Below are 15,759 nucleotides of genomic sequence, written 5' to 3' on the forward strand. Positions count from 1 at the left end.
AACTTTTTCAATAAAAAATTAATTGTTCAAATGCAAATTTTTCAATCTCAAATATTTTTTCGCATTCAAAAACTTTTTCTATGATTGAAATTTTTCTTTTTTTTGATTGAAGTGATTTTCTTTTTTAAAATCTATATTTTTTTTGAAGCAACTTAATTTTTCATTGAATAATATGGACACACATTTCCTAGCCAAAATGTGGCCCAAAAAACACATCAACATTACTTCAAAAAAAAAAAAAAAAAAAAAATCAAAGAAAAATAGCTTTGGTTGGCATGCATTTTGGGGGGGGGTTTGAGTTTCAATTTTATTTTTGCATTCAAACACATTTTTTTTTAAATTGAAGCAACCTTTTTTGGGGTTGGATCATAAGACACAAATCTACCTCCATATGGCTCCGCCCAGGGGATGCAATTTTTGACTGGGGTAACTACATTGGCACGACACCGGCGGGCGTACCATATTCAATGGATGACAATCTTGGCAAAAAGTATTGCCAAAGCAGCCTGATTTAGAATTCCCCTCAAGAATGATGGGGGAAAAAAAACACTCATTGTCAATTTAGGATTATAAATATTCTTGTAAGTTAATTTTATTGCGGAGACAACGTTTCGGGGTCATCAACATGTTGCTCCAAAAGTCAAACTCCGCCTATGCTCATATCAACAGGACATGAGCTGGTATCGCACAAAATCAATAGCAAATGACTCTAATGCACATGAAGTGATCCGGATGTGCCCCAAAATCAATAGTAAGGGATCCAGTATTAATGGGAAGTGACCCAGAAATGCCCCTAAATTAAAAGGAAGTGACCCGTCCCAATAGGAAGTGACCCGTAAATTCCCCAAAATCAACAGGAAGAAACCTGAAATCAACAGAATGTGATAGATAAATGTATGCAAAAAAAGACCCTGTGAAGTGACTTCCTGTTGAATGCCCCAAATTCAACAGGAAGTCGCCTCAAAATTCCAAATTAATGACCAAATTAACATGAAGTGACCCAGAAAATCAGCAGGAAGTGACACAGAAATTCCTCAAATTGAACAGGAAGTGACCCATACATGTTAAAAAACTGTGAAGTGACTTCCTGTTGATTTTGGATAACTTGAATGTCCCAAAGTCAACAGGAAGTCACCTGAAAATTCTCCATAAATCAACAGTAGGTGGCCAATTTATCATGGAGTGACCCAGAAACCCCTCAAAATCATCAGGAAGTGACCCGCAAATGACCCCAAATTAAAAGGAAGTGACCCGTCTCAATAGGAATTGAACCAGAAATTCCCCCAAATCAACAGGAAGTGACAAAATAAACACAGAAACATGTAAAAATCATCAGGAAGTGCCCAAGAAACGCTCCTAAATTAATTGGAAGTGACCCACCTCAATAGGAAGTGACCCAGAAATTCCCCAGAATCAACAGGAAGTGACCAAATGAACATGAATTACCCGGGAATGCCTCAAAATCGACAGGAAGTGACCCAGAATTGACCCCATATTAAAAGGAAGTGAACTGTCTCAGTAGGAAATGACACAGAAATCTTCAAATTCAACAGGAAGGGGCCCATAAATGTAAAAAAAAAAAAAAAAAAAAAAACCTGTGAGGTGACCTCCCATTGATTTTGGATAACTTGAATAGCCCAAAGTCAACGGGAAGTCACCTGAAAATTTCCCAAAAATCAACAGAAAGTGACCCAATATCAACAGGAAGTGCCGCAGAAATGCTCATAAAATCATAGGAAGTGACCCTTCTCAATAGGAAGTGACCCAGAAATTCGCCCTACTCAACAGGAAGTGATCAACTTAACATCAAGTGACGCGGAAACCCCTCAAAATCAGCACGAAGTAACCCAGAAATGCTCCTAAATTAATAGGAAGTGACCCGCCTCATTAGGAAGTGACCCAGAAATTCGCTCAAATCAAAAGGAAATGATCAAATTAACATGAAGCCACACAGAAACTCCTGAAATCAACAGGAAGTGACCTGTAAATGGCCCAAAATCAACAGGAAGTGACCCGTTAAAGCCCCAAAATCAATAGGAAGTGACCAAAAATCAATAGGAAGTGACCTGTAAATTTCCCAAAATTAACAGGAAGCGACCTGTAAATGCCCCAAAATCAACAGGAAGTGACCAAAAATCAACAGGAAGTGACCCATACGTGTAAAAAAAACAACAACCTGTGAAGTGACTTCCTGTTGATTTCGTATAACTTGAATTCCCCAAAGTCAACAAGAAGTTACCCGTGAATGCTCCAAAATCAACAGGAAGTGACCCATACATGTAAAAAAAAAAAAAAAAAAAGCCTGTGAAGTGACGTCATGTTGATTTCGGATAACTTGAATGCCCCAAAGTCAACAGGAAGTGATCTATGAATTCCCCAAAATCAACAGGAAATGACGTGTAAATGCCCCAAAACTAACAGGAAGTCACCCAAAATCAACAGGAAATGACCTGTAAATTCCCCAAAATCAACAGGAAGTCACCCAAAATCAACAGGAAGTGACCTATAAATTCCCCAAAATCAACAGGAAGTGACCTGTAAATGCCCCAAACTCAACAGGAAGTGACCCACACATACATGTACAAAAAAAACCGAGAAAACCTGTGAAGTGACTTCCTGTTGATTTTGGGGCATGCAAGTTATCCGAAATCAACGGGAAGTGACCCATACATGTTAAAAAAACTGTGAAGTGACTTCCCGTTGATTTTGGATAAGTTGAATGCCCCAAAGTCAACAGGAAATGGTCCAAAATAGACAGGAAGTAACCTGCAAAGGCCCCAATATGAACAGAACAGGAACTAATGACACCTGCTTAAGGTTGCATTGCAAGTTGCATTTATTTCTTCCGATGGATATTTACATTCAGAGCACTTTTTACTACAGCAAAGAAAGCATCGGTGTCCAAATCATTCCAGGAATACAGGGACATGGAATCAAGTTAGCATGCTTTCCAAAGAAAAAGAAAAACATTGAAACAACTGGAAGGAAAAATCAGGCTTCAGAAAACATTCCTAGTTTACATGATCATCATAGCAGCATATGTCATTTCTATGGATTGCATTGCATTGTTTTTACAGCGAGACAGGCTAGCAAAAGTGGTGTGTGAAAATGAAAATCTTTGAAACAAGTGACTATTTAAAAAGTAACATTGTCATTTTTATGATTAATGATTGTATTTTTACAATTTCTTTTATTCATACATGTACACAAAAGAATAAAATGTTATTTAAAAACTAAATGCATTTTTTTTGTCATTGCACGGGGATGCTTTGCTCTGCTAGTCAGTAAGCTAAAACTAAACAAAACCACAGATCAACTCAACATAAATTGACCTACAAATGGCCCCAAATCAATAGAAAGTGATCAAGAAATAACTCAAAAACAACAAGAAATGAACTGGAAGTGACTAAAATACACAGGTAAGGACCTGAAAATCCATTGGTAATGACCTAAAATGACAGGAAGTGACCCAGAAATGCCTCCAAATCAACAGGAAGTGACCTAAAACGCCAGGAAGTGACCTGTAAATAACCTGAAAAATCAATAGGTAGTGAGTCTGAAATGCCCCTAAGTAAACACGAAGTGATCAAAAATGGCAGGAAAGGACCTGTAAAATAACCCCAAAATCAATAGGAAGTGATCTAAGATGACAGGAAGTTACCCAGAAATGCCCCTAAATCAATAGGAAGTGACCTAAAATGACAGGAAGTGACCCAGAAATGCCAAAAAACCAACAGGGTGTGACCTAAAATGGCAGGAAGTGACCCTGAAATGCCCCTAAGTAAACAGGAAGTGACCAAAATACAGTACATAGGAATTCTTTTAATTTAAGGGCAGTTTTTTTAGGAGCATCAAAATTCAGCTGTAAAAAAAATCAGTCCAAAATAAAATCTGCCTCCAAAAATTTAGTAAAAAAAATCTGCCGCAAAAACGTCATTTCAATTTTTTTGGGCTGTATTGTTGCAACTCATTTTGTGAGACTGATTTTTTTACAGTTTTTTTTCCAGCATCAAAATTCTCCCACGAAAAAATCAGTCCAAAAAAATTCTGCTGCAAAAACATCATACCAATTTTTTGTAGCTGTATTTTTTCAACTCATTTTTTGCGACTGGATTTAATGACTCTACAGTTTTTCAACTGCATCAAAATTCTGCCGCAAAAAAAATCAGTCAAAAAAAATTCTGCCACAAAAAATTCAGACAAAAAAAAATCGATGCAAAAACATAAGTCCAAATTTTTATAGCTGTATTTTTTTCCAACTCTTTTTTTGCGACTGAATTGATGGGACTTTGCAATTTTTAGAGCATCAAAATTCACCTGTAAAAAAATCAGTCCCAAAAAAAAAATCTGCCTCAAAAAATTTAGTCAAAAACAAAAACTGCAGCAAAAACGTCATTTCAAATTTTTTGGGGCTGTGTTTTTGCAACTCATTTTGTGCGACCAATTTTTTTTACTGTTTTTTTCCAGCATCAAAATTCTGCCACAAAAATATTCAATCAAAAAAAAAATTCCGCTGCAAAAACGTCATGCCAATTTTTGTAGCCGTATTTTTTTCAACTCATTTTTTGCGACTGTATTCATGGGACTTTGCAGTTTTTTTAGAGCATCAAAATTCAGCCGTAAAAAAAATAAATAAATAAAATCCTACTAAAAAAATTCATTTGCAAACTCCAGTCCAAATTTTTGTGGCTGTATTACTCCTTTTTTTGGCACAGATTTTTTTTTACTCTTTTTTTCCCACCAGCATAAAAAATATTGCAGCAAAAACGGCAGTCCAAATTTTTGTAGCTGTGTTTTTTCAAATCCTTTTTTGCAACTGGATTTTTAGGACTCAGCATCAAAATTCAGCTCTAAAAAATCAGTCCAAAAAAAAATCTGCCACAAAAAAATCAGTAAAAAAAAAACGTCATTTTAAATTTTTGTGGCTGTATTTTTGCAACTCATTTTAGGCGGCTGATTGTTTTTTTTTGCTGTTTTTTTCCCCAGCATCAAAATTCTGCAGCAACAAAATCAGTCCAAAAAAATTCTGCTGCAAAAACATCAGTCCAAATGTTTATAGCTGTATTTTTTCAACTCATTTTTTGCGACTGGATTGGGTTTTTTAGCGCATCAAAATCCAGCTGTAAAAAAAAATCAGTCCAAAAAAAGAAATCTGCCTCAAAAAAACACAGCAAAAACCTCATTTCAAATTTTTAGGTTAGGTTTATGGGTCACTTTCTTTAAATTTAGGGGCATTTTTTGGTGTCTTTTTTTGTTGATTTTGTGGAATTTACAGGTCACTTCCTGTCTATTTTGGGCCTCTTGTTGTTTTTGGGACATTTTAGGTCAATTGTGATTATGGATCCCTTACTTTTCATTTTGGGGCATTTATGGGTCACCTTATATTGTTCATAGCTGACCTCCTATCGATTTTTGGACACTTCAGGGTAACCTCCTGTATATTTTGGCCACATCCAGGTCATTTCCTGTTGTTTTGGGCCTATTTACGGGTCACTCCCTGTTCATTTTAGGTCACTTCCTATTGATTTGGGCTCAGTTGTTAATTTTGTTTCTGGCGTTCGTTCATCCGCAGCCAATCCTCCCGCTTCGGACCGCTCGGACGTCTATCTCCGTCGACGGCAGCCAATGGAAGATGCTTTGACATTAATTAGATCATATTCGGTTGACAAATAAGCTCAATAGTTATGACTTGCATTGACTTTGAAGGGAACTGAAATGGCCTCAGATAGGGGCGACGAAAGCTCTTTCCGTGCTTCGGTCATCCATTTGAATGAGTTTAGACATCCGATCCTCTTGAAGCGGGAGGGTGCCAGCGCTGTCAACCCTCCGCTTCGAACAATGAGTTGAATATCCTCCGTTGTTATTACTTTTACTCTCAACATTTCAGTGGCGATAATGTATTTGCCTCATTTTTTTTTGCCCAGTGAGAGGACACGAGCAGGAGACTCCCGAATTGCTGACGCTACGCCGAGCGTGCTGACGGGCCGAAAGCAGATTGAGGAACAAACAATCCGGCGACTTTTTTTGCGCTTGGGAGAAAAAAAAAATGAGCAAAGTCATCACTACGCGACCGACTGGACGGGTCAATGACCCATCAGAAAAGCCACATTTAGACAGGACTCCTACTCCTTTCAGCTTCTTTTGTATGCTAATTGCAAAGCAAAGCTCCCACATACATGATAAGATTTCTAGATTTTTTTCTTGGTGGCTGAAAGAAAAATTTGCTGTTAGAATTTCAAAGTCAATTGGAATTGTCAATCTGCACTAACAGAGTTTGAATTTCCAATACATTTCTTCAGCATCAAAATTAGCGGAACAAAAAAATAGGAGTCGTGAAAAGTCAGTTGTCAGAAGTTCAGCCTTAAAATACAGCTATTTTTTGGGAATGAAATTTGAAACTTAAAAAAAAAATGCCTAAAAATTTTCATTTTCAAACTTCCAGTCCAAATTTTTATGGCTATATTATTTGTGTTTGATTTTTTTTACTGTCTCCCCTCACCCCCGACCTCAAAATTGTACCGCAAAAAATTCAGTCCAAAAAATAAAAATAAATAAATAAATCAGCTGCAAAAACGCCGGCTCATATTTTTGGCTGTATTTTTGCAAATCATTTTGTGCGACCAATTTTTTTTATTACAGTTTTTTTTCCAGCATCAAATTCTGCGGCAAAAAAATCAGTCAAAAAAAAAACTGCCACAAAAAAGTCAGTCAAAAAAATATTCTGCTGCAAAAATGTCAGACCAATCTTTTGTAGCTGTATTTCTTCAACTCATTTTTTGTGACTGGATTTTCAGGACTCTGCAATTTCATAACAGCAACAAAATTCTGTGTCAAAAAATTCAGACAAAAAAAAAAATCTGATGCAAAAACATCATTTCAATTTTTTTTGGCCTGTATTTTTGCAACTCATTTTGTGCTACCGAAATTTTTTTTGACTGTTTTTTTTCTAGCATCAAAATCCTGCAGCAAAAAATTCAGTCCCAAAAAAATTCTGATGCAAAAACATCAATCCAAATTTTTGTAGCTGTATTTTTTCAACTCATTTTTTGCGGCTGAATTTTTAGGACTCAGCAGTTTTTAACACCATCAAAATTGTGCGGCAAAAAATTCAATCAAAAAAAAATTCTGCCACAAAAAAATCAGACAAAAAAAAAATCTGATGCAAAAACGTCAGTCCAAATTTTTGCAGCTGTATTTCTTTCAACTAATTTTTTCGCGACTAAATTTGTTTTTATGTTTGGTTTTTTTTCCCCAGCATCAAAAAAAAATTCGGTCCACACAAAAAAAAAAAATCTGCCACAAAAAAATTAAGAAGATAAAAAGAAAAAAAATCTGCTGCAAAAACGTCAGTCCACATTTTTTATAGCGGTATTTTTTTTTGGAGGACTCATTTTTTTGTGACTGGATTTTTGGATTTTAACAGCATCAAAATTCAGCCATATTTTATCAATTTTTTTGCAGCAGAATTTGATGCAAAAATCCACCTGGAGAAATTTAGACTGAACTTTTGCAACCGAATTTGCACAACTGATTTTTTTTTTTTTCTTTTAAGGCTTCATTTCGATTGTGAAAAGAAAGCTGGCGTGAGAAATTCAAAGTCCGATTTACTTCCGTATTTGAAATGGAAACGGGAATGATTTTGGCGGCGGTCTTTCGAGAGCGCCGAATCATACCCTCTTGCGCGCCGCTTCGGCGTCCTGGCACTCCACGGCCGAGAGGGCGATCAGCATCTGGGCGGCGTAGTAGGTGGCCATGATGATGGCCCGCGAGTGCGGCACGGGGAAACAGAACTTGTTGACGGCGATGGTCAGGTCGGACGCCATGAAGAGGACGGCGCCCAGGCAGGCCGACAGCTCGGTCCATGTCCACAGGTCGCGGGCCAGCCGCAGGCCCGCCACCGCCCGCCAGCCCATGAAGCCGATCAGGGCCACGTAGACGGCCACCAGGTAGGTGAAGGGGCCCCGCAGGTACGGGTAGAGCAGCAGGTAGCAGGCGCCCGAGGCGGCGCCGATGGCCAGCCCCGCCCGCGCGTTGGTGGGCTTCATCCCGAAGGCCGATGAGTACAGGATGTGGGTGATGGCGAACATCAGGAGACCTGCCCGAAGCCATCCGCAACAGCCGTTGGCCAGCGTTATCCAGAAGAAAAGAGAAAAAAAACAAGACACCAACATAACCGACATTGACCCAAAATGCCCCCACAACCAACTGGAAGTGACCGCAATTGACAGAATATGACCTGTAAATACCCCAAAATCAACAAAAAATTTGAAAGGAAGTAACCTACAGTATACCAATTCCCGACAGGATGTGACCCAAAATGACAGAAACTGACCCCAAAATAACAGGAAATAAGCTATATATCTATTCCTGACAGGATGTGACCCAATACACCCCAAAACCAACAGGAAGAGATCAAAAAGGGACAGGATATGGCCTGTAAATACCCCAAAATTGAAAGGAAGTGACCTGTATACCTAACCCTGACAGGATGTGACCCAAAATGCCTCAAAACTAACAGGAAGTAACCCAAAATGAACAGGAAATGACCTGCAAATAGCCATCAATAAAAAAGAAATGACCCAAAATCAACATGAAGTGACCCAAAATGCCCCAAAACCAACAGGAAGTGATCCTAAATGACAGGAAATTACTTGTAAATACCTCAAAATCAACAAGAGAGGCCCCCAAATTGAAAGGGAGTACCTACAGTATACCTATTCCTGACACGATGTGACCTAAAATGCCACAAAACTAACAGGAAGTGACCCAAAATGAACAGAAAATGACCTGTAAATACCCCAAAATCAACAAGAAATGCACCAAAAAGTGAGCTATATACCTATTCCTGACAGGATGTGACACAAAAATACCCCAAAAACAACAGGAAGTGACCCAAAATTGACAGGAAATGGCCTGTAAATACCCCAAAATTAAAAGAATGTGACCCATAAACCTACATTAACAAGAACTGATCCCAAAATGCCCCAATAACAATAGGACGTGACCCTCAATTGACAGGAAATGACCTGTAAATACCCCAAAATCAACAAAAAATGCTCCCAAATTGAAACAAAGTGACCTCCGGTATATACCCATTCCCTGACAGGATGTGACCCAAAATGCCCCAAAATTAAAAGGAAATGACCCAAAACGACAGGAAATTACCTGTAAACACCTTAAGATCGACAAGAAATGCCCCCAAATTGAAAGGAAGTGACCTACGGTATACCTATTCCCAACAGGGTCTGACCCAAAATTAACAGGAAGTGACCCAAAAGGAACAGGAAATGACCTGTAAATACCCCCAAAAATATAAAAGAAATGACCCAAAATCAACAAGAAATGCCCCAAAAATGAAAACAAAGTGAGCTATATACCTATCCGTGACAGGCTGTGACCCCATATGCCCCAAAACTAACAGGAAGTGACCCAAACTGAACAGGAAATGACCTGTAAATACCCCAAAATTAACAAGAAATGCCCCAAAAATGACAAGAAAGTCAGCTATATACTTATTTCTGGCAGAATGTGACCCAAAATGAACATGAAGTGACCTGTAAATCCCCCCAAATATAAAAGAAATGACCCAAAATTGAAAGGAAATGACCCATAAATATCCCAATATCAACAAGATAGGCCCCAAAATGAAAAGGAAGCGGTCGGTATACCTATCCCTGAAAAGGAAGTGACCCCAAATGACCCAAAAACCAACTGGAAGTGACCCAAAATGAACAGGAAATGACCTGTACCTACCCCAAAATCAACAGGAAATGACCTTTAACTCATGAGCTGCCTTTGACAGTCCAATCCATTTACATTGAGAGGACTGGCAGAACAAATGTTCATTCACTGCAAGCGGATACAGGGTCATGTGACTGTATTGTCAAAACGAGTGTTAGAAATACATTTTTCTCCACAGGAGACTCAAATGTAAATGTAACGCATTACTACCCACCCCTGCTACGAATAGCATGCTAGCAGCTCAATCTTGTGTTTTTTTTTTTTTTTTTTGGAGTGGGCAGCTGAGAAAGGAAGACTCGTTAGGGTCGCTTTTTGGGATATTTGAACGTCAGCCGTCGTAGCATTTCCCAAGCTAATCTAGCGGCGTCTCACCGTGGACGAAGTAGCCTTGCTCCTGCCAGATGAGGAAGGCGTCACCCAGCGCGGAAAAGATGAGCCCGGCCAGGATCTTGCGGGCGCCGGAGCGAGCAAGCAAAAAGCCCAAGCCGTGCGCCAGCAGGAAGACCCACAGGCAGAAGATGGGCAGGCATTTGATCAGCGCGCTGAACCAGGACGGACTGGACGTCGGCAGCCACAGGACAAAGTAGACGCAGGTGGCCTTGAAGAAGGGCACCAGCTTGGGGCCTTCGCTCTTCACCTGAAATCAAGCCCGTCCGACCTTTCAGTCGCGATTTGGCGAACGCCGCTCCACGCGGATTGGACATTTCGTGCAAACACGGAGTAAATAGCAAATGCTTTGACAGTTGATAAATTAACGTTTGGAGAAATTAGCTGTTTGTGACTTCATTGTCAAGTCAATGCATTGACTTGCAACTGGGAACGTCGCCCCTACCAAGATGGCCGCCATGTTGAGAGGGGACGTCTATTGACATCACTAGTAGACGTCTGAGCCATTTGAAGTGGGAGGCTGGCCCACTCTTGGTTCATTCGCTGTCAACCCTCCCGCTTCAAACAGATTGGACATCATGGCAGACAATGCGCATCACTTCCTGTTGATTTTGCATCACTTCCTGTTAATACAAGGGCATTTACAAGTCACTTCCTGTTTATTTTGGGCAATTCTGGCTCACTTCCTGTGGATTGTGACTTGATTTGAACGTAATGGCATTGACTTTAATGGGAACGTGACCCCTACCAAGAGGGCCGCCAGCCTGAGGACATTTTAGTAGGGGTAATAGAAGCTCTTTTCTTGCTTTTATCATCAATTAAAAGGGTTTTATCACTGGTAGATGTCCAATCCATTTGAAATGGAAGAGTGGCAGCAAATGAACCTTCATTTATACACCGCCAGACCTCTCGCTTCAAATGGATTGGACAACTATTGCGGTCTATGGCAAACAACGAGTTAAGGCTCACATCCTGTTGATTCTGGGAAATTCTGGATCACTTCCTGTGGATTTTGACTTGATTTGAATGTCAAAGCATTGATTTTAATGGGAACGTGGCCCCTACCAAGATGGCTGCCAGCCAGAGGACTTTTTAGTAGGGGCAATGAAAGCTATTTTCTTGCTTCTGTCATCAATTAGAAGGGTTTTTTCGATGGAAAATATCAAATCCATTTGAAATGGGAGAATGCTAGGAAATGAGTCATTTTTTACACCGCCAGCCCTCCCACTTCAAATGGATTGGACTACTATTGCGGTCAATGGCAGACGATGAGTTAAGGCTCGCTTGCTGTTGATTTTGAGCAATTCTGGCTCACTTTCTGTGGATTCTGACTTGATTTGAATGTCAATGCATTTACTTTAATGGGAACGTGGCTCCTACCAAGATGGCCGCCAGCCTGTGGACATTTTAGTAGGGGCAACGACCGCTCTTTTGTTGCTTCTATCATCAATTAAAAGGGGTTTATCGCTGGTAGATGTCAAATCCATTTGAAATGGGAGCGTGGCAGCAAATGACGAGTCATTTTTTACACCGCCAGCCCTCCCACTTCGAATGGCTTGGACAACTATTGCGGTAAATGGCAGACGATGAGTTAAGGCTGGCTTCCTGTTGATTTTAGGCAATTCGGGCTCACTTCCTGTGGATTTTGTGTCTAGTTATAACTTGATTTGAATGTCAATGCATTGAATTTAATGGGAATGTGGCCCCCACCAAGATGGCTGCCAGCCCGAAGACATTTCAGTAGGGGCAATAGAAGCTTTTTTCTTGCTTTTATCATCAATTAGAAGGGGGTTATCACTGGTAGATGTCCTATCCATTTGAAATAGGGAGTGGCAGCAAATGAACCTTCATTTATACACCGCCAGGCCTCCCACTTTGAACGGATTGGACAACTATTGCGGCCAATAGCGGACGATGAGTTAAGGCTCACGTCCTGTTGATTTTGCATTCCGTTATGACCTGATTTGAATGTCAATGCATCGACTTTAATGGGAACATGGCCCCTACCAATATGGCCACTGCCCTGAGGCCATGTTGGTAGGGGCGATGAAAGCTCTTTTCTTGCTTCTGTCATTAATTAAAAGGAGATTATCACTAGTAGATGTCCAATCCATTTGAAATAGAAGAGTGGCAGCAAATGAACCTTCATTTAAACACCGCCAGCCCTCCCACTTCGAATGTTTTGGACAACTATTGCGGTCAATTGCAAACGATGAGTTAAGGCTCGCTTCCTGTTGATTTTAGGTAATTCTGGCTCACTTCCTGTGGATTTTGTGTCTACAGTAGTTATAACTTGATATGAATATCAATGCATTGAATTTAATGGGAACGTGGCCCTAACCAAGATGGCCGCCAGCCTGAGGACATTCAGTAAGGGCAATAGAAGCTCTTTTCTTGCTTCTCCCATCAATTAAAAGAGGTTTATCACTGGTAGATGTCAAATCCTTTGGAAATGGGAGCGTGGCAGCAAATGAACCTTCATTTATACACCGCCAACCCTCCCACTTCAAATGGATTGGACAACTTTTTCGGTCAATGGCAGACAATGAGTTAAGGCTCACGTCCTGTTGATTTTGTGTCCCGTTATGACTTGTTTTGAAAGTTAATGCATTGACGCTATTAGGAACGTGGCCCCCTACCAATAAGGCTGCCTTGAGGCCATGTTGGTAGAGGACGTCAATTGAAAGGCGTTTACTACTTGCGGATGTCCAATCTGTGTGAAGTGGGAGGCTGGTAGTGTTAAATTATCCTATTTGTGTTTGATTTTGAGTCCCGAGGTGAACTTCCGAGGGCCGCCGCCACTTCTCGGTATATTGACGAGGGCGGTCGGCCGACCGCCGCTGCAAGCTTCACGGGCGAGGGCCCGAGTTACAGCTCGGCAAAGCGACAACTCGGTCGTTAAGTAAGACGACGCCGGGGCAAATTCAATTATTCATGTTGTCGCTCTCGTGCGCAGGAGGTGACCGTCTTCAGCTTCGATATGATTAACGGGATACGGCAACGCCACAAAATCCAGTTGTTCAAAAGTTATCAGCTAATTAGATACGGCGTGACCTGGGGAAAAAAACAGGAAGTGATCCGGAAATGCCCTAAAATCACCAGGAAGTAACTTCGAAAGTTACCTGTAAATGCCACAAAATAAACAGGAAATGATGCAAAATGAACAGGAAGTGACCCAGAAATACCCCCTAATCAATAGGAAGTAGTGGGAAAAAAACAACAAAGCAACCAGGAAATATCCCAAAATGATCAGGAAATACTGCAAAATGTCCCAAAATCAACAGGAAGTGACATACAATTATCCCAAATTCAACAGGAGGTGATTCAAAATGAAGAGAGAGTGGCCTGAAATGTCCCAAAATCAACAGGAAGTGATTCAAAATGAACAGAATGTGACCTGGAAATGCCCCAAAATCAACAGGAAGTGATTCAAAATGAATAGGCAGAGACTTGAAAATGCCCCAAAATTGATAGGAAGTGATTCAAAATGAACAGGAAGTGACCTAAAAATGCCCCAAAATCAACAGGAAGTGATTCAAAATGAACAGGAAGTGACTCGAAATGCCCCAAAATCAACAAGAAGTGATTCAAAATGAACAGGAAGTGACACACAAATATCCCAATAGCATGAAGTGATTCAAAATGAACAAGAATGGCTGAGAAATGCACCAAAATAAAGAAAAACTGAGCCATGAACCTACCCTAAAATGGAATTGACCTAAAATCAACAAGAAGTAATTACAAACAAACAGGAAGTGACCTGAAAATACCCCAAAATCAATAGGAAATAATTAAAAATGAATAGGAAGTGGTAAATGGTGTTATACTTGTATAGCGCTTTTCTACCTCTCAAGGTACTCAAAGCGCTTTACACTACATTGCCATCTACCTACTGGTGACACAGCACCAGGAGCAATGCGGGGTTCAGTATCTTGTTCAAGGATACTTAGGCAAGTTCATCAGGGTGGAGAATCGTCCCCACAACCTCTGGGTTGGGGGACAACTACTGCACCACTGAGCCACGCCATCCCCAGGAAGTGACCTGGAAATGCCCCAAATCAACAGGAAGTGATTCAAAATTAACAGAAAGTGACCTGAAAATACCCAAAAATCAACAGGAAGTGATTCAATCATTCAAAATGAACAGGAAGTGGCCTGGGAATTCCCCCAAAATAAACAGGAAGTCAATACACTGTTTAGAGACATGGTGAACCCCAAATTTTTAAGCCTCTAAATAATTTAATGAAATTGTTTTATTTTCCCTTTTTAAAAATATGTGTGGGATTTTTTTTTTTCTTTCCAATATTTAATTTCTTTTTTTTTTTTTCAAATGTTATCTATTGTATGAAAACAGGCGGGGAAGTTCTCTTTTTAAAATATATTATTTGTTCTTTTATTTTTCTCCTCCATTTATTTACATGTTTTTTAAAGGGGAAACTCAATGTCTTTATTTTCCATGAAAAAAAACTGGGTTAACTATAAATATTCGATGATTTTTGGACTGTGGAAATTTGACATGAATTTTATTTTAGCAAAAAATATGAAGTGGATGCACGTCACTGACTTTGGCGGGCCACACATTTTGACGCAGTGGGCCAGATGTGGCCCCCGAGCCGCCCGTTTGACACCACTGCCAAAAGGGCTACGTTAGACAACCTCGGCGTACTCGGAAGCGCAAATTCACACGCACGCACGCACGCACGCACGCGCGGAGGCTCACGTGACACCCCGTTTTCCTTTCAGCCCGCGGCGGCCGGCCTGTAGGAATTGTCTCGATTGGAAATCGTGCCAAACTGGCAGCGAGAGGGAGGGAGGGAGGGAGGACAGACACGACAGGACAATACAAGACAAGACACGAGGGACATGCTAAAGTGTGGACGTTCTCGCCGTTGACAAGTACCCCGACAGTCTGACGGCGATCCGACACAAAATGTAGGTCTACGCAAGGTTGCTTCAGCCTTGCCGCCATTCCTTACTCCCGCGAAACGAAACTAGCCGGCCGGTGCGTCATAGCTCAACTCACCACGGTGACCGGGGAAACCATTTCGAGAAGGAGCCGAGCCGTGACGAGCTCCCCGGATTTAACCTCTCTTGTTGGGCTACGGACAGAGATGCCTGCCTGCTGATTGTTTTTGTCTTCTCTCCGGTGGGCGGGCGGACATCCCGGAGGAGGCCAGCGGTTTCACGTCCTCCACCAATAGGATGGGAGCTCCACCTCCTGCTGGGCGGGTCCAATGGAAGACACGCCCTCGCTCTCGTGTTTACATGTAGAGCAGATGGCCTTTTATTTACATAGGACAACAGCCACTGTGTCAAAGTTACGGCACGAGGGCCCGCAAAAGTCGGGCGTCGGCTTCATGTTTTTTTTTTGTGCAAAAATAAAAATTCGGTAGTACAAAACAAACAAAACAAAAAAAAATATGAGAATATCAACTGACTTTTCTTTTTTGCTTTGCCAAAATAAATGTTTAAAAATTTAAAAATGAAAATAATATCTAGTTTTTTTATTTATTTATTTATTTTAAATGAACCAATCCCCCCTTTTTATTTATTAAAAATCGTAAAGAAATAAAATCTAAAAATTAAAAAATTGAATGAATAAATATATATAAATGGAATATTTCTGATGTT

General features: G+C 40.4%; 1 protein-coding gene across 1 annotated transcript; it reads right to left on the bottom strand.

Annotated features, from left to right (window-relative positions):
• Window positions 1-2,812: 2,812 nt before the first annotated feature.
• tmem86a (transmembrane protein 86A) lies at window positions 2,813-15,267 on the bottom strand. The gene is made up of 3 exons (XM_057835639.1): window positions 15,152-15,267; window positions 10,114-10,378; window positions 2,813-8,095 (listed from the first exon to the last, which is right to left on the bottom strand). The coding sequence occupies exons 1-3, from the start codon at window positions 15,170-15,172 to the stop codon at window positions 7,668-7,670; spliced, it is 714 nt and encodes a 237-aa protein (XP_057691622.1). The 5' UTR covers window positions 15,173-15,267; the 3' UTR covers window positions 2,813-7,667.
• Window positions 15,268-15,759: the final 492 nt, after the last annotated feature.

The sequence above is a fragment of the Corythoichthys intestinalis genome, chromosome 5, assembly GCF_030265065.1.
Source record: "Corythoichthys intestinalis isolate RoL2023-P3 chromosome 5, ASM3026506v1, whole genome shotgun sequence".
NCBI lineage: Eukaryota > Metazoa > Chordata > Actinopteri > Syngnathiformes > Syngnathidae > Corythoichthys > Corythoichthys intestinalis.